This window comes from Maylandia zebra, unplaced genomic scaffold (assembly GCF_041146795.1).
Source record: "Maylandia zebra isolate NMK-2024a unplaced genomic scaffold, Mzebra_GT3a scaffold11, whole genome shotgun sequence".
Classification (NCBI taxonomy): domain Eukaryota; kingdom Metazoa; phylum Chordata; class Actinopteri; order Cichliformes; family Cichlidae; genus Maylandia; species Maylandia zebra.
The window spans coordinates 1,955,001-1,969,154 of record NW_027490041.1 but is presented as its reverse complement, the minus strand read 5'-3'; the positions used below and the strand labels follow the sequence as shown (position 1 = coordinate 1,969,154).

The 14,154-nt window shown below is 42.8% G+C and overlaps 1 protein-coding gene and 1 long non-coding RNA gene across 2 annotated transcripts in view; both read left to right on the top strand.

The window, feature by feature from the left end:
• The window catches only part of LOC143415910 (uncharacterized), a 366,388-nt gene that overhangs the window by 185,569 nt on the left and 166,665 nt on the right, over positions 1-14,154 (top strand). The gene's annotated exons all lie outside the window — the stretch shown is intronic.
• Positions 98-4,473, top strand: LOC143415887 (E3 SUMO-protein ligase ZBED1-like). The gene is made up of 2 exons (XM_076881307.1): positions 98-3,351; positions 3,561-4,473. Exons 1-2 carry the CDS (start codon positions 2,849-2,851, stop codon positions 4,210-4,212), a joined length of 1,155 nt encoding a protein of 384 aa, XP_076737422.1. The 5' UTR covers positions 98-2,848; the 3' UTR covers positions 4,213-4,473.

The window sequence follows — 14,154 nt, the reverse complement described above, 5'->3', positions numbered from 1 at the left end:
TTTAGAGTTACCCATTTTAAACTAATTACGTCAGAACTGTGACACCTTCTCTGGCACAAAGGAGCGGGCAGGTGATCAATAACAGGCTTCTATTTTCTCACTATTTGAGAAAGCGGTTATTGATTTTACGTGATGACGCACAACCTTAGTTTCCCACTCCAGCCAGTTCGTGAGTGTACACAGGAAAACAGCTTGAGAAGGGTTCGACCGCGTATTGGGTCGTAAATGACAACTCACTTCTCTTTGTTAACACAAACAGAGCGCGCTTTTATAATTTTTATTGAGACTTTCCGTATTTTTATTGTGCAACCTTCTAACTGTTCCGTTGCAGCCACTCCCAGAGCGACCGGAACTCGTTCCGTTACAGCTGCTTTCCCAAAGCAACCGGAACTTTTAATAGCGATTTCTAGAATTTCGCTCTTGCCTGTTGTCTCTTAAATCCCTTCTGGATTGAGATCTGTTGGCGCTAACCAGGTTTACACACTATTTTAAAGGAAAATCTCAATATCAACGTATTTTAGCGCTAGATGGAATGCAGTGTTTCATATTCACCTTACTGTGGCGCTGCGTTTTGGATCCGGCACATCTGGTCCTGGCGTCGTGGGGCCTCGCTGACCAGAGATCGTATTCACGCTCCCGGATTTTCCTTTTTACTGTGCACAGATTTTTTCCAGCGCAGGCAACACGACGTCAGAATCCGATGAAAACCGTCTGTGGACAACTAGACGTTAAAAATAACAGTTAGTTATCCGGCTACGAAGGACCAATTAAATGTCAGGGGTTTAGACATCTGTTCACAAGTAAGAGAAATAAGACACTGCAGACCGACTCAGAGTTTAAGAACGTGTACACGGGTGAATGCCTCTGAGAAGACAGACACAACGAGTACAGGCTGCTTGCTTTATTTATAGTTCAAAATGGATTACATAGCACTTCCTCTTTTAACGGAAAGGGGAGAGCTCAGGCATTGTCTTAGCTATCTAACCTCTGCACACAAACTGAAAAATAACGACACAGCAGTATTCATGCTTATCTGACATCACAGACACTGAAGTAAAGAATGCATGTATATCCTGTCTTGTCAAACATCTCAAACACTGAAGTAAGGAATGCATTGTGTTTTGTTTAACAATAGGCTTGGTTATGTGAAAATATATGAACACTAGAAAATAAAACACACTTGATTATATTGTATTTCATAAAAATCCTCTATCAATCGCCTTATGTCCGCGGAAACTCAGCTGCGTATTCTTGACCTGTCGGAGCTTGTTTTCCAGCTTCCTCCACTTGCGAACCATCGATTCATTAAATTAACCTTAAATTCTCTCGCCGCTGCTCGATTTCCATGTTCCTCCGCGTAGCTGATGGCCTTCAGTTTAAACTGTGCTTCGTAAGCGTGTCTCTTTGCCATTTTCAGGGTTGTTAAAACAACGATGTCCTGCATAACGCACATACCTGTTCTTTTATACACGTATGTGCGATTGTCCCGGTATATACGATCAACGCCCACACTTCACCCTTTAACGTTCTCATGGTGTTCTCTACTACGTCCTCCTTACATATATAGGGCGCGCCGTACTTTTTGAAGAAAATCTAAGACTTTTAAGTGCGCCTTATGGTCGTGAAAATACGGTACTGCAACAACATGGCAACAGAGCAGCTGCAGAGAATTCAACATTAATGAATCGATGTCCACAACCTGCTGCACAACCTGCAGCAGGTTGTGGCCTGATGTGTTTGTAAGAGTTTCACTTTCAGGAGGAGAAGATTTAAACGAGTCACACAAATGTGAACTACAATGTCTGTGACACACAATTTATGCAAACTGCATGAAATCTGACCTGAAGAAATCCAGTCTTCTGCCTGTTGTGGTTGTGACAGCTGCTCGTAGGAGAGTTTGTTTGTAGGAGGTGGAGATGTTCTCAGATCAAGTGCGTAATCGTCTCTTTGTGTAGACGCTAAAAGCTGTGAGCCAAAACTCTCTGCTCTGAAACTCTTCACTCAGTCCTCACGCTGAGAGTTTAGAGGCTGAACTTCTTGTTCCTCCATAACACTTTTCATGAAACAGCAGAAATGAGCTTGTGTTTCTCAGCAGTGCGCACACAGAGAACCGATCCTCTCTGCTCAGCCTGAACAAATCAAAGTGAAACGTCAGTGAAAACACAGCTGCTGATCAAACTGTGTCAGATTAATGCCTCAATGTTTCACTGTGAGGTTAAAAAATACATAAAAATGATTTAAAGAAGTAGGAGGCAGATTTTCACAATAAGAGCACTTTGTTTTTAATATAGCTGTCGAAATTAACGCGTTAATTGCGATAATTAAATTTTGGAATTAATTACGTTAGAATATTTAACTATTTAGCGCAACACGCAGATAAAAAAAAAAAAAGTCGCTCCCATAATTCCACTTGATTTGTTTACCGCGCCACTGAAAATGGAGAAGCAGGAACAGGATGGCCTTCTGGATGGGGAATTCAAATACAAGAAGAACATAGATGGGACAATAAACAAACGCGTTGTAATTTGCACTCACTGTAGTAAAGAGTTTCAATTTCACCGTTCAAATTCGACCTTAAAATACCACCTTAATGCCAAACACGCGTTTGTCGGGGCAGCAGCTTCACCCGGCCTGCGTCAGACCACTCTTAGTGAACGCAGGCCACTCGGTAAGTCTTCTTTGGACAAACTGACCGACAATATAGCCAAATGGATAGTAAAGGACTGTAGACCACTAAGCATTGTGGAGGACAAGGGCTTTGCGGATGTTTTAAAGGTTGCATCTCAGGACGCGTCCTACAAGCCCCCAGCGAGAAGCCTGGGGTCTGACATCCTTTGCGCTGACTATAATGAAAACGGAAGAGCGGCACTTTGCGGAGGCTTGTGCAGAGCAGTTCCAGACTGTTGCTCGCAGGTGGAGAATTGAGGAGAAGGTGACAACAGTAGGCACGGACAGTGCGCGCAATATGATCGCCGCGGCTCGCATCATGCCATTCAATCACATGCCGTGTACCGCGCACATTCTACAGAGATGCATCACAGTGAGTCTCGCAGACAGTGGCTTTGTCACTGCGCTGGCCAAATGCCGCAAAATTGTTGGCCATTTTAAGCACAGCCCAGCAAACACAGCAGAGCTGAACGCAGAGCAGGTGTCACTGGGGCGCAAGCAGGAGCCGTTGGCCCAGGACGTGCCTACGCGCTGGAACTCCACGCTGGAGATGGTGAAGCGCTTGATCCGCAACCAAACTGCAGTAACCGCGACTCTGGATAAACAAAAGCATAAACTTGTCCTCCTGATGCCTCCAGAGTGGGACAAACTCCAGAGACTGGAGACACTTCTAGAGCCCTGCAGGTGAGCCTGTCATTGTGACCATAATTGTAGGTTTAGATTAAATGTATCAAACATACATCTTAAATCAGTTTTGTTATTATGAAAATGTCTTAATACCTAGTATTAAAAAGCTTTTTTTAATTTGCTGTCTTATCTGTGTGTGTGTGTGTGTGTGTGTGTGTGTGTGTGTGTGTGTGTGTGTGTGTGTGTGTGTGTGTATTCCACTGCAGATATGTGACTGAACTGCTGGGAGGAGAGGCCTACGTCTCCTGCTCTGTAGTTCTACCAGCCTTCTGCCACCTGCGCCGTGTCATGGAAGTAACTGATGAGGACCCTGCATATGTGGTGAGGTTTAAAGAGAAGTTTAAGGAAGACCTTGCTTCCCGCCAGGAACATACCAACTATGCATGGCTCCAGATCGCAACTGCACTGGACCCACGTTTTAAAGACCTACGCAGTGTGCCCAAGACTGACAGAGAAGCAGTGTGGACCACACTGGCAGGCATGCTGCATGAAGACTCTCCTAGAAGATCACACACTGCAGAAGAAGGTCCAGCCAAGAAGAGGCTGAGCCTGCTGCAGATGGACTCTGACTCTGAGTCAGAGGAGGAGGTACAGCAGGACAGAGCCATACAGCGCTACAGAGCAGAGCCCTGCACTGCCTTAGAGGACTGTCCCTTACAGTGGTGGGCAGCTCATGCAGGAGCCCACAGCCAGCTGGCCCGCCTTGCTCGCAGATACCTGGCCACTCCTGCCTCCACAGTGCCCTGTGAGAGGCTGTTCTCTGTAGCAGGGCACATTGTGAACAAGAAGAGGTCTGCTCTGCACTCAGAGAACGTGGACAAGTTGGTTTGTCTCAGCAACTGGCTGAAGGATGAGTAGACCAGAGGACCGTGTGTTTAGAGCTTGTTCTATGGTTGAATGTGATTTAAACAATACTTTTCACTGTTGTTCATATTTTTTTGCACTAATCTACCTTACCCAAAAGGATGATTGGAGATTTTTTCTATTTTGCCTGTTGAATTAGGCCTATGTTCTGTGAACTTGAAGATGTATATGGATAAAACAATGTGCTAGATTTAAACGGGTGGAAAACATTCAGTAAAAATCCCTCACAATTATTTGAAGCCCTGTTCTGCTTGTACTGTTTGTACTCACAATTAATAATAAATAAAACAAACAAGTGTGTTAAAAACCACTATCTGTCCCGATTTTTACACACATACACATATATTTCGAGTTGCGATTAATCAATTTTTAGGCTGTGATTAATTCGCTTCCAGCACAACACCCAGCCTACGTCAGACCACGCTGAGTGAACGCAGGCCACTCAGCGTGGTCTTAGCATTAAATAACACTAACAAGTGTGTAAAAATCCGCTATCTGTCCGTATGTTTGCACACATTTTGGTCATATTTCGAGTTGCAATTAATCATGATTAATTGATTTTTAGGCTGTGATTAATCTGATTAAAAATTTTAATCATTTGACAGCCCTAGTTTTTAATTCAGTTAATGTCAAACTGTCATCAACACCTCTGTGTTGTCTCTGAGCAGATTCAGGCATTACTCAAATAATAAAGGCTTTCTTTCACTATTATACTTTTCATTAGTCTCCAGGTTGATGATTATAAACAGAATTATTAAAGTTTTTATCATTTCAGGCTGAAAATCAACATGAATTTGGTTCTAATCAAAGAAGCTCCTTTAATGTGTGTCATTAAAATCCTCACACAGACTTAAAAAGGCGACATTAACATTAAAATAAATGAAAGAAGCTTCAGCTGAGAGCTTCATGCAGTCATCATCAGCAGCTCATAGCAGTCACAGCTCTTTATTACGCAGCTTTGCAGGAATTAAAGTGGCTGAAGTGTCAGAGTTTGTGTGAGAAGCTGCTTCATGGACAGCTGCACACACGTCTTTATTATTTCTTCATAAATCAAACACACAGGTTTGTCTGCAGATGATTTAAAGTGTGTCGTTGTGCAGTTAAAGCTGTTTGTGTGACGCCCTGACCTCCTGTGAATGAAACAGCCAATCAGATCCATCAGAGAGAGAGCAGGAAGTGTTGTGTGTTTGTGACAGAACAAGGAAACAGTGATGATGATGAACATAAAGATCCTCTGATGTTTCCTGTTACAGTAACGCTTGTTCATCTGTTGCTCTCCTACACTTTCCTATAAATAAAGGAGAAAAAGTCCGTTTAGTTTCATTTCCTACAGCTCAGAGTTACACTTCACATTCCTGCTGTCACATCAAAAAGCTTCACTTTGGTCCAACATCTACATGTTAACATGAAACACAGACAGACTCAGAACATCTGGAACATCTGCACTTTGACCCAAACTGTTATAGCAGGATATTTTCTGCATATTTCTTATGTTGGACCTGTTTGAACTGTAAACGACCTGTAATCATCTGTAAATGGTGTGAGACACACTGAGGCCACCTACAGGGCAGCTGGGGAACAGCAGGGATCTGAAATCATACGAGACGTTAGTGAGTGAGAAGAACAAACGGACTTAAGATGGCTCGAAGTGATCAAAGTTGATCTAAAACAGAAGATAAATCCACTGATTCTTTGTAAAGTTCATCTGCTGCTCACATGAATCCATGAAAGATTTATTTCACTGAATGTTTCTTCAAAGCTCATTTCAACCTGTTGAAGTCATGAATGAAAGTGCAGACTGAGAGTGGATCACATGATGTTTGAGGTGTGTCATGTGACATGTTCAGTATTGTCACACATGTCTAGATTGTCCCTGATATCATAACTGCTCAAACACTGATGATTATATTTGAAGAATTATTCCTGATGGCAGCAAAGTTTGAATGGAGCTCTCTGTCTGTGCTGATTTGTCGCCCTCTGGAGGTCAAAGCACAAACCTACAGGGCAGCTGGGGAACAGCAGGGATCTGAAATCATACGAGATGTTAGTGAGAAGTTAGAACAAACGGACTTAAGATGGCTCGAAGTGATCAAAGTTGATCTAAAACAGAAGATAAATCCAAAGCAGCATCAGATGAATGTTACCATTTCCAGTTACGGCGCCCTTCATCTAATATGGAAATGTGTTGTTTTTTTTTGCCGTGTTGTTGTTCTTCCTATTGTGTTTAGGCCAGAGATGCTCTTCAAACAGCTGACAGACATGACCACATTACAAGAACATGGTGTGAGTCCGATTTGATATTCCAGTCAACGCTGAGAGACCTTAACCAGGAAGTCAGAGGTCAGCTGATGCTGCGAGCAGGAAGCGAACCAAGGGAAAGGTTCACTCTACTCAATCTCAAAGAAAATATGCTGGTATTTGTTGATGTTGATGGTACAATAAAAATATATAATATAATAAATAATAAAATATCATGTGATGATGAGATGTGTTGTTGGTGTTTGTATTTTCTGTAAATGTCTTTTTAATGTAAATGCTTTGTTCCAGACGGACAGGGAATCAGTTGCTGTACGATGACATCATCTTGATGTTGACGAGGAGGGCGAGAAAAACTAGTTTTGTCCTGCAGATGGCGATCTTGCACCGTGTTCAGAGAGCCGACACTTTGATGGTGCTGCTCTACTCAGCTTACTTTAGCCTGGGTTGGACTCTATATGAGCAGCTTCCACTCTGGTTTCACTCTTAAACACACTTGTTTGATTTCACTTGTAAAAGTTGAAGAATAAATATTTTATTACAAAATTATTTGTTGATGCATTTTTTTAGGGTCAAATATCTTGTTTGATTTGAGGAATGAACTGTTAGGGTGGAAAAAGTGAATCAGGTTAAAATAGTGGTGCTTTATATCAGTGAAGATGTATAATGTAATTTAAAATGTTGATGATGGGTTGTAGTGGGCTTGTACTTACAAAACTGCCTCATTTTATTGGAACGATCCACAGTTGCATCCATTCACGGATGACATCTGACATCATTTGACATCTGGTCTGAACACGTTTGTACACAAGATGCCTCAGTTCTGGATGTTCCCACAGACTCCTCTGTGCACCTAAAGGAAAGGTCAAGGGTCAGCAGCACATGTAGTTGGGACAATTCTTCAGTCGCACAAACTACACAATCATTTTCCTCCAATGACGACTTTTCACTTGCAGAAATGGTCCTGTGTGATTTCCAGGCTGTGATATAAAAACTAGTTCCTAATGGCAGCGACTCACTCAGTAAACATGTGTTTCCTTCACCAACCTCACACACAGATCCAATAAGATCAGGAAGTGGGCAGTATAGTACAATATGTGTTATTCTGTGCTGCACTGCCCAAACTAAAGATCTGCTGAAGTGTTGGAAATGATCCAGATGTTTATTTTGGACGATACAGCAGAAGATCAGACATGAAAGTGGAGATAACACAGAAGACCTGCAGCAAAGGTCAGAGGTCAGACTGGGCCCCTGGATTCAACAATGAGCCAATGATCATCAAGCAGTGACTAAAGCAGAGCCCTGACGTTCTGACATTCATCACACAGTCAGAACAAATGTCTGCTGATGACTTCATCTCATGAAACGACTGATAGATGTCAGTTCATTGATCAGCTGAGCTGCTGATCTTCATCGTCACAGAAACATTCAGCTTGTTTCAATCAGTAAATAACTCCCACTACTCCCAGTTTGAACTGTTCCCACTCAAAATGCTGTGAGAACAATGATCATTGTAGAACTTCACAAACATCACGTGTTGTTTTCCACATGTAAGATCAGCAAACACACAGAAACTTCCTGTTGCCACACACGGCCTCTAAAATCTCTTCCACGCTTTCTGTCTGAAGTCCACTCTCTGTGTCGGATCCACAGGAAACAACAAGATCTTATTAACATGGTTTTCAATGTGTCTCCTTCCAAAAAGTCCAACCAATGAACAAATGTGTGTATTTGTGGAGGCCGAACAAAAGCATGACACATTTCTCTGTTTCTATAAACTGGAGTCAAACACAAACATGAAGAGTTTCACTGACAGACTCCAAAATGCCCCCACAGTGGATCAAAGGGAAATCCTACAGTGTGGCCAGAGACTCTTAATGGCTCCAACATCAACACATCCACAATGTTGGATCCAGTTCTGCCTCACAGAGTTACTAAGACACACCCTCTGCCAGCATCACAACAGCTCCACCTGCTTCACCTGCCTCCTCAGCATCTGTACACCTGAAGAGAAAAGAAAGGCTCCAACAGCTCAAATCTACAAAGGATTCATGAAGTTTCATCCAACAATAACATGTTTGCCTTCCACAGTGTGCTGTTAGACACCACTGTACCTCTGCCATTTCAAAAAGAGCAGCTTGGGAACATTTTGGCTCCAAACACTTTGTGTTTAAGTTCTTTGTTTTCTTTGTGAAGCCGACAACATCTGGAGCTTTGTGACTCATAGAAACATCATTTTGTTCTTTAGATGACAGCAGATTGGGACTGAATAATCAATCACCATCAAACCAATAAAGACAAACATGCTGATTTTACAGGAACTTTGTTGGAGAAGCTGCAAAGACATGAAACTGGTGGAGATCCCAAACCAGTTGATAGTGCTGGTTATTCCAAATAAAGCTGTTTCCCTTTGAGATGAAATGACTTTGTGTCCTGATATATAATAAAGATGTTGTTGTTTTTGAGCCCCTGTATTAAAAGTAGTTTAAAGTCAGCTTGAGTTTGATGTCTTTATGTCAAAGCTGCTCATGATGTTGAGCTGCTGATGGAATAAAAACAATATAAAAGCATGTAGTCCAGACTTAAATGTAGCCTGTTGTTAGCTGAGGTCCACACACAGTGTTTGACAGTGTAAAGTGTGTGAAAGGGCTGCTGGTGGAGCTCACTAGGATGAGCAGGTGACCACGAGGTGGAGAGCAGCTGGCCTGGCTTTGACCCGGGCCACGCCCCCTTTCTCTCTGCTTTGCTGTCACTTATCTTCACTGCTCTGTCCAATAAAGCTGAAAAAGGCCCCGAATCAAAGAAATCTGCTGCAGCCTCTGAAATGTCTTCTGTTTCCTTCCCGACGGCTTTTTCACCGTCAGCCCATCAGACAGTCCAGCAGCATTTATGATGATGTCATGATGTTGAAGAGGCTGCTACGGTGGCCTCCCATGACCCCCAGCCTCATCACAGCTGAGATGCAGACATTTGAAAACATTCAGCAGACAACTGAATAACAGTCCAACACAACAGTCTGTGTGCAGACACACACTGACCTTTCATAGAGTCAAACACAGCTGGTTGAGTCATTTCTCTGTGAGTCTAAAGTGAATCTAGTATTTGAAAGTCCACTTCCTGTATTTGTTGTTGAAGACTTCTTCAGCTTCTTCTCAAGGACATCAGCTGCTTGTTTGGCAGCAGAGGCAGTTAAGAAGCTTCCTGAAAAACACTGAACAGTGAGTTCACTGTGGCATATGACAGATTCAGCTTTCTGTGTGCAAATGTGTCTGTGTCGACCTTTCAAATGCTGTTGAATCCAAAACATCAGCGGCTCCTCGGCTGCTCACTTCATGCACTTCTGTCTGTGTGACAGTCCAATGACATCACAGCTGTTTCCAGCCCCAGTGTCTCAGGACTGGACACCTTTAAACATGTCGAGGATCAAACAGCGTCCAGCTAAACACACATGAAACTATCAGAGCTGACAATCATTCCAATAACATCTAATGGTTCATGTATGTAGACACAGGACTACAAGGAAATGGCTCTCAGCATCTGGCTGTGGGAACACATGAGTCCCTGTTTGTGTTCAGATTGTGTGCATGTTTTAGACGTGTGTCACATGTAGAAACACAACAATCCCACAATGACACACAGATGTGTTTGACACAGCTGTGCAGCTGTAAGTTGTTTCTAATGATTCATTGAAGCTCTTCTAACATTCTGGAGACGATCAGTACATGAATCTGTTCAACACGACAACAATTTGACTTCAGTGTGAACGTTTGCATTAAATAACCTTCTTCATCCAGCTGACAGCATCTTCATCCTATGATGTGAACAGTTCCTCCTGTTGATGACAAACCTCTGACAGGATCTGCTTGAGGAGCTTTTTCATGTGCAGCTCTCTGAGCTCAGGGCTGAGCTGCTGTTTCATCTTTAAGAGCTGCTGCCTCCTCGCCGGACTTGTTCTCCTCTTCTTCTCCTAATGACACCATTTCTGCTTCATATAAAATTCAATAAAGATGCTGACATGTATCTGTAGCAACAACATCATTGAATCTAGAACAACTGGAGCCAAACCAGTGGCTCTGCTGGGATCACTGGTGAGCCAACACTTCCTTGTTGATGCAGATTTCAGGGCTTCCTTTTGCTCCTCCGTTATAACTGTTCTCTCTTCTCAACACATGATGACACAAAGGAATCAGCAGTGACAAAGATGATGCTGAAGAGAAGCACACACTTCACACATATAACAGAGCAGTGCAGTTACACACACCTCTGCTCGACATCAGGCCTCAAACAAAGACACAAAACACTAACTTGACTCTAAACAGAAGAAACGAGCAGCTGTTTCTGTTCTGTGCTTATTTATATTTGACACACATGCTTCTCTTTGTGCAAACACACATCGCACTATAAGGGTAACCTCGCACACAATGATTGGACAGCACAGTGATGATGCTGGGAGATCCTATACGCAGCAACACAGAAACACTGAGAACTTTAAACAATGATGGAAAGTGTTATAAATGACTTGTTGGCCTCTGATCTGTCACAAACAGCTGAAACGTGTCTCTCATGAGTCACATGAAGGTTTTTGACAGAAAGGACAAAAAGTAGCTGCAGTCAGTTTGTGTCATTTTTATATTTATTCATCTGGGAGAAAAATCTGAGGGACATTAAAATGTGTTTTCAACAGAGACAAGAACATGAATATAACAGAACAGGTAAATGAACATGTTTCAAGTAAACAGCTGGACTGATCAGGTCCAAACACAGAGTGATAAACTTGTCAAACAGCTGTCATATCTTTATATAGAAGCTCTTTATAAATGCTGCTCACTGCAGTCTGTTTACTAATAATGTCAAAGTGTTAGAAACACAGAAACATCAGAATGGTCTTTGTTCACAGAAACCTGTCTGGGATCCTTTGTTGTTCTTTTGATGCAGAGTTACATTATAAATATAAAGAGTTATTTCAGAGTCTCATCAGTTTTCCTGCATGTCTTTATTTAACACATCAGCAGGGCTGAAGCTCTCATGTTAAACACACACTGATCTATGGACACGTTCATGTGTTTCTAACAGAACCAGGCTGTTATCAGCCTGCACTAACATTATGTCACACACACTGAATGTAACAGTGACAGTTTACATCATCACACAATCAGCTGTGATTGTTTCACTGTCATCAAACGAGTCAACAGGAAGTAGAATCAATAGAAACCAATCATTTCCTGACAGCATGTCTGATGGAAATAAGTGCAGATTATGTATGAAGTCTAACTGCACACAGTAACTGTGTTACAATAAGGACTTAACAGCGCCCTCTGCTGGAGTGTTTCAGTACTGCGTTAACTAGAATACACCACCTCCTCCTCACACCACCTGCTACAGCTCTACTCTTCTATGACTACAGTCATCCACAGCACTGATGTGAGGTCACATGGTTCATATGTAAGGAGCACAGCTGACCTCAGGTCAGTTTAATGACTGTGAGCAGCAGCTGTGTTATTGTCACTGTGACAGGGAGACACTCTCAGACACAGCGCTCATGTCAGCTTGTTCTCATGCAGGAGGATCAGGAGCTCCATGTTTGTCTTTCTGTTTGAATCATGATGTGTTTGTGCCATCAGAGTCTGTCATGAGTACTCAGGGTTTCACAGCAGCTCTTCTGGATGCTGACGAGGACTCCAACCTCATGTTTCACCTCTCTGAGCTTCTGATGTCTGTGAACACTCGTGTTTCTTCTCTGGGCTCATCTGGACAAAAACACCTTTCTGTGTTTGGCTGCAGCCTCATTCTGACTGACAGGAAGTGTGTTATCCATGAGCTGCACTTCTGTGAGGAAGTTTCCTGCTGTGTTTCCTGTCTGTGGACAAACACGAGTGTTCCAGCTGAGGACTTGGTTCCTTCCACCTGTCCATACAGGACATCACGCTGTCTGCAGCTCTGTAAATGCAGCTCCAGGTCCTTCCACGTGCTGCTCTGTATTTGTGCAGTTTGTAGTGTGTCCTGGGAAACGTAGCACACATGGTGTTCTTCTGCTGTTTCCTCCTTTCACTGAGTGTGAAACACTGACGCTGTGCTGTTGTTCACAGAGGGGAGCTGATTCTAGCTGCAGCTGGACTCTGTCATCTAACTGAATGTGTTGGTGCTGATCACGGGGCTCTGAGGGGGGAGCAGCAGGAGGACTCTGGATGCTGACGTCAGTGTATCTGTGGAAGCTCCCACAGCGTGTCTGTCATTCAATATTGTGCTGTATATTGTATCTATGCAAAGATGAACAGACTGTGTGTTCACTGGTCTCTGTGCTGCAGCTCTGATGTCATCATCACTCCCTCCTCCACCCTCAGCAGTCCCAGCATGCTGCTGTGGTGCACCCCACCCTCACTCTACACCTGAGCCACAGACCACACCCTCCACCTCAATATACACCACAGTTTTCTCTGCTGTGGAAATGAGATCAGGAGGAAATCATCATTATTATTATTTAATAAACGCTCACATTAATGTGGGCTTATTTGTTTCATATTAGAAACATTAGTTGAGTGTTTTTAGTATAAAATGGTCAAAGTCCCTCTTTTTGCTCCTCCCCTCACCTGTGGATGGACGCTGCTGTTACCGTGGTGACAGCTTGGATGTGTTTCAGTCCTGCCTGGTTATCACTGCAGGAATCTTTCACATTTATTACAGGTAATAACTCTGATTTTTCTGTGTATTATGAACCAAATGTATCCTGATACACACAGAGATGGATGAGCAGAGGTTTTTTTTGCAGTTTATGTAGTTACTATGGACTTAATGCATACATATTATTAAAATTAGGGCTATAACAGTTGTATTGATGTATAGCAACTTGAAATGCTCCCACAAATGGCTCCACAGCATGTAAAAATATAACAAAAGCTCTGGCGGACTTGGTTCTGTGGTCAGTCTTAAAGGGTGAAGTTAAACTCTGTAATCTTCACTGTGTCACAGAGTTCAGTGAGTCCCGTTATTCACAGTATCAATCAGATCATCAGAGAACAGCTGATCAGCAATCAGTGGTGCCAACAGCGCCTCCTGTGGTGAGAGGATGCAATAATGCAATGTAGCATTTTTCCACTCAACACTTGCAGTCATGGAAACTGTCTGTTGGATCTGTGTGACGTTGCTTTCTTGGTCAGAGTTCCTCACAAATGTCCAGATGATTCTTCTAATGAGGCGTCGACCATGTTTGCAGCTCTTTGGAAGAAAACGTCGCCCTTTGCCATCCTTACTTTTCTTTGACTTCTTCAAATGCAGCTGAACTCCAGCTGGTATTTTCTTGGACTTTGCAGCTGTTTCTGGTCATCAGTTCATTCCTGCAAACCTCTGAAGCTGAACAACAATGATGCTGCATTGCTGGCTGATCCCAAAAGGTTGATTCTGTTCATCTGGACGTTTTCAGAAACGTTTGCTCACTGATCAGGTGACTTCTTCAGTCTCAGCTGACTGCAGCTTTACAAGCTTACAAACAGCACATTTGCACAATGACTGAAAGCAGCAGCACCTGATATATATGATACTAATATAATACATATACATATATAATCCATACTAATGATGAAGGAACTGAGCTCACAGTCCATTGTTCATTCAGTGAACTACTCAGTTTATTTTGGGCCTCAGAAATGCTCACTCTGTTTGTACATCACTGTCAGCAATAGACTC

Bases quoted from the DNA above. Each gene is read 5' to 3' on its own strand.
- LOC143415887 (XM_076881307.1), top strand. From the start codon at position 2,849: ATGAAAACGGAAGAGCGGCACTTTGCGGAGGCTTGTGCAGAGCAGTTC. The intron at 3,352-3,560 runs GTGAGCCTGTCA...ATTCCACTGCAG, and splicing joins ACACTTCTAGAGCCCTGCAG to ATATGTGACTGAACTGCTGG.